We start from the raw sequence: 4,456 nt of genomic DNA on the forward strand, positions 1-4,456 counted from the left end.
CGTCATGGGTTATTTTACTTACACAGGCAGTTTTACATGTTTGGCTGAGGGCTTCCTTATTGCACTCTGACGCATTCGATTGTATTACATCAGCACTTTGATATTAAACAGTTGGATTATTCCTCAAGGGCAAACTCTATCTCTTCTTTTTTTTTGGCAAACAGAACAGTTTGTGAAAAGCCCCATAAATAATTTTTTTAGTATATATTTTTTGCAATACTAATAAACTACATTATCCAGCTTGCTAATTCATAGGGTGTGTAACACTCATAATTCCCCTGCTACAACATCACGGGCAAAGAGGAAAGAGTTGGATGGAGGAAAGGAAAAAAGGAGAGGAGAGAAGCGCAGCGGCTCTTTAACTGGTTTTGTTATGATGGCCCAGCGTGCGCTTCAGCTGGCATCACAGAGCCCCAATCAGGTGCCATTACACCCGACGTTTGAGGAATATCATTGGCTGCCGGGGAAAAAGGCTGTGCGCAAAACCAGCCCCGCCGCTCACACTCGCCTTCCAGAAGCAGAGATGAGAGCATCATCGGCTTTGAGCGCTTAGGCGCAGTCATTACAACCTCCTGGAAAAAGTCTCACAATTTTTTTTTAAAGAATTCATTTTTCCAATGCTTTACAGGTTTTTACATTTTCTTCCCATCACGTGGATTTTAAGTTTTTCATCATCTATATTTCATCTCACTTTTCAGAAGGAAGTCAGTTCTGCGCACAAGGAATGTTGGGTCCAGCTTCTGCATGTGTGCACTGACACTAAAAACTCACATACCTGCTGCCGAATTGATTAAAACGGAGAAGATTGGATCAAATGGCTGCGCTCCTCACAGCTGAAACAACTGAGCAAAGCCAAATGATGGGATCATTAGAATTGAAGAGCCTTGTTGTAGATTGTTTTGCTGTTTTTTTCCCCTCAGAGAAGAACGGAAATGCACATACTTTGTAAAAGAAAGGAATAGCCCTTTTTTTTTCTTTGTGTTGTGCACTTGGAAGGGGATAAAGGAGATGATTTGGTTTATATTTCTGCTCTCCATTGTGAATGGAGTTCTATGTCAGCTGCACTACTCAGTACCAGAGGAGCAAGAGCCTGGCTCCGTTGTTGGGAATATAGCGGAAGATCTGGGGTTGGACATCACAAAACTTTCCGCTCGCCGATTCCAGACTGTGCCAAGTTCTAGGACACCTTATCTGGAGGTGAACCTGGAGAACGGCGCGCTTTTGGTGAAGGAAAAAATAGACCGGGAAGAAATCTGCAAGCAGACAATCCCATGCTTAATGCATCTGGAGGTGTTTTTGGAGAATCCTCTGGAGCTCTTCCGCGTGGAAATCGAAGTGATGGATATTAACGACAATCCGCCCAGCTTCCCAGAAACGGACATTTCAGTGGAAATATCTGAGAGTGCCATACCCGGAACGCGTTTCCCAGTGGAGAACGCATTTGATCCCGACGTCGGCACCAACGCGCTCAGCACTTATGCTATAACTAACAATAACTATTTTTACCTCGACGTGCAGACGCAGAGCGATGGCACCAAATTTGCGGAGCTGGTGCTGGAGAAACCGCTGGACAGAGAGCAGCAGGCGGTCCATCGCTATGTGCTGACGGCTGTGGATGGAGGCGTCCCGCAGCGAACCGGGACGGCGCTTCTGGTTGTTAAAGTTCTGGACTCTAATGACAACGCACCCACGTTCAACGAGTCTGTTTACACAATTAATCTGCGGGAAAACTCTCCTGTTGGGACTCTAGTCATCCAGCTCACCGCCACAGATGTAGACGAGGGACAAAACGGAGAAATAGTTTATTCCTTCAGTAATCACAACACCCCACGAATAAAGGATTTATTCACCATCGATGCCAGAACGGGCAGGATAGAAGTGGCAGGTGAGGTGGACTATGAAGAGAGCAATACGCACCAGATCAATGTGCAGGCGAAAGATCTGGGTGCCAATGCCGTCCCTGCGCACTGCAAAGTGCTGGTCAAACTCCTGGACGTGAACGACAACACGCCTGAGATCGGCTTCAGCACTGTAACTGAGTCTGTGAGCGAACAGGACGCCCCTGGCACCGTGATTGCCCTGTTCAGCGTCTCGGATCGAGACTCTGGTGAGAACGGTCAGATGAGCTGTGAAATCCTGGGCGACGTCCCTTTCAAGTTAAAGTCTTCGTTTAAAAATTACTACACCATCGTAACGGACGGCTCACTGGACAGAGAAAACACGGACTCATACACCATCACCGTGGTGGCCAAAGACAGAGGTCAGCCCTCGCTGGCAACCAGTAAATCTATTAAGGTGCATGTGTCCGACGAAAACGACAACGCGCCCCGCTTTACGCAGGCAGTTTATGATGTGTATGTAACTGAAAACAACGTGCCTGGGGCATTCATTCATGCAGTGAGCGCCCTGGACCCTGATATAGGACAGAATGCTCTAATTACCTACTCCATATTGGAGTGTGACATCCAGGGCATGTCTGTGGACACATATGTCTCCATAAACCAAGACACCGGCTATCTTTACGCGCTGCGCTCTTTCGACTACGAACAGCTGAAAGAGTTCAGCTTCATGGTTCAGGCTAAAGACTCAGGTGCTGTGGAGCTGTTCTCTAATGCCACTGTAAACGTCATCATCGTTGACCAAAATGATAACGCTCCCACTGTTATAGCTCCTATAGGAAAGAATGGAACAGCTAAGGAGCACCTGCCGCGCTCTGCGGAGCCTGGATACCTGGTGACGCGCATCGTGGCCATGGACGCAGATGATGGCGAAAACGCACGGCTTTCCTACAGCATCCTGAGGGGCAATGAGATGGGGATGTTTCGGATGGACTGGAGGACAGGAGAGCTGAGAACGGCGCGCAGGATATCCGCCAAACGGGACCCACAGAGCTTGTATGACCTGCTGATCGAGGTGCGGGACCACGGGCAGCCCCCTCTCTCCTCATCAGCCAGTGTGAGCGTGTTACTGGTGGACAGCGTGGTGGAGGGCCGCAGTGGGGACCGCGGCTCGGCCTCTAAGTCTAAAGATACCTCCCTTGATCTTACCCTGATTCTTATCATCGCTCTGGGCTCAGTGTCATTTATTTTCCTCCTGGCCATGATCGTGCTGGCTGTGCGCTGCCAAAAGGACAAGAAGCTCAACCTTTACACATGTCTGCTAGCCGGAGATTGCTGCTTCTGCTGCGGCTCTTGCTGTAGCCGGCAGAGTCGCGGCAGAAAGCAGAAAAAACTGAGCAAATCAGACATCATGCTGGTTCAGAGCACCAACGTGAGCACGGGAGTTGGGCCCGTCGGGCAGGTGCCAGTGGAGGAGTCAGGGGTGGGGGGCGTGGGAGGGGGGTTCGGCTCCCACCACCACCAGACCCAGAACTCCTACTGCTACCAGGTGTGCCTGACACCGGAGTCCGCCAAGACGGATCTGATGTTTTTGAAGCCGTGCAGCCCCTCCCGCAGCAGCGAGGCAGACCACACCAACCCCTGCGGGGCCATAGTCACCGGCTACAGTGATCAGCAGCCTGACATTTTATCTAATGGTGGCATTCTATCCAGCGAGGTAAGGCATTTTCACTTCAGCATCAAACCAAAGCTCATGCGTAATATGCATTAATAGTGTGGAAAACCAGCATTTTACACGGGTTAACCTTCCTAACTGCGTCTGCTTTGTTAAAGTGCGTTACCAATTCAAATCACGCAAAGTTAAAAGTCTCAGAAAAGGGCTCTGCTGTTGATTTGGCTGCCATGCTCAGTGCCCTTTAATCATTAGTATGCTTAAAGGTGATTGGACATGTCAGTTGTTAAATCTCACGTGGAATTTTAGAATGCAAGACAGTGATCTATCAACCTTTATAAAAAAAACGTGACTGTAAGATAAATTTTAACTTAGACACCAATGAGAACACACTATCTCAGTAATTGGCATTGTTTTGCGATTTAAAAACATCGAACTACAACTCTTTCACCTCAATAAGGCCAAGCCACAAGTTTTTTTATGTTGTTGTTATTATTCTGGTTTGTGCAGTATTGAAATAAAAATAAATATACAGAATTTAATCCACAGGTCTGGATTAATCCAACTGCATGTTATTGCTTGGGAACCAATTATGATACTTAAAAAGGGAGAAAACCTTATTTGGTTCAGGGCCTTATAGAAAACTTTTTAAATGACATGCCAGGTAGAATGGTTCATCGCAAACCAAATTTGTAGAATTATGAGTGGATTGCTTTTACACCCCCTTTATGGAGGGTTATTTAAACAACCAGCTTAAAAGGGAACATCTATGATAAATAGCATTTCAGATGCCTTAACTCTGACCTATTTTATCCTTGTTTCATCTCAAGGCTGGGGAAAGGAGGGATGATAACATATAAGTTCTGTGTATCTTATATACTTAACACACACACACATATATATACATAATTGCACATATATATAAATACATTTTTCTAAATGTATT

At 46.8% G+C, this 4,456-nt stretch overlaps 1 protein-coding gene across 3 annotated transcripts in view; it reads left to right on the top strand.

Moving 5' to 3' along the window:
• Positions 1-487: 487 nt before the first annotated feature.
• Positions 488-4,456, top strand: part of pcdh10 (protocadherin 10) — a 31,403-nt gene continuing 27,434 nt past the window's right edge. For 2 of the 3 annotated variants that reach the window (XM_015374406.1, XM_015374407.1), the window contains exon 1: positions 489-3,555. In XM_015374406.1, the coding sequence (XP_015229892.1) occupies positions 1,009-3,555 (2,547 nt within the window). In that variant the 5' untranslated portion in view covers positions 489-1,008. Of the gene's footprint in view, positions 3,556-4,456 lie in introns of all 3 variants that reach the window. The other variant, XM_015374405.1, reaches the window with a different exon arrangement.

The sequence above is a fragment of the Cyprinodon variegatus genome, unplaced genomic scaffold (genome assembly GCF_000732505.1).
Source record: "Cyprinodon variegatus isolate N-32 unplaced genomic scaffold, C_variegatus-1.0 Scaffold102, whole genome shotgun sequence".
Taxonomy (NCBI): domain Eukaryota; kingdom Metazoa; phylum Chordata; class Actinopteri; order Cyprinodontiformes; family Cyprinodontidae; genus Cyprinodon; species Cyprinodon variegatus.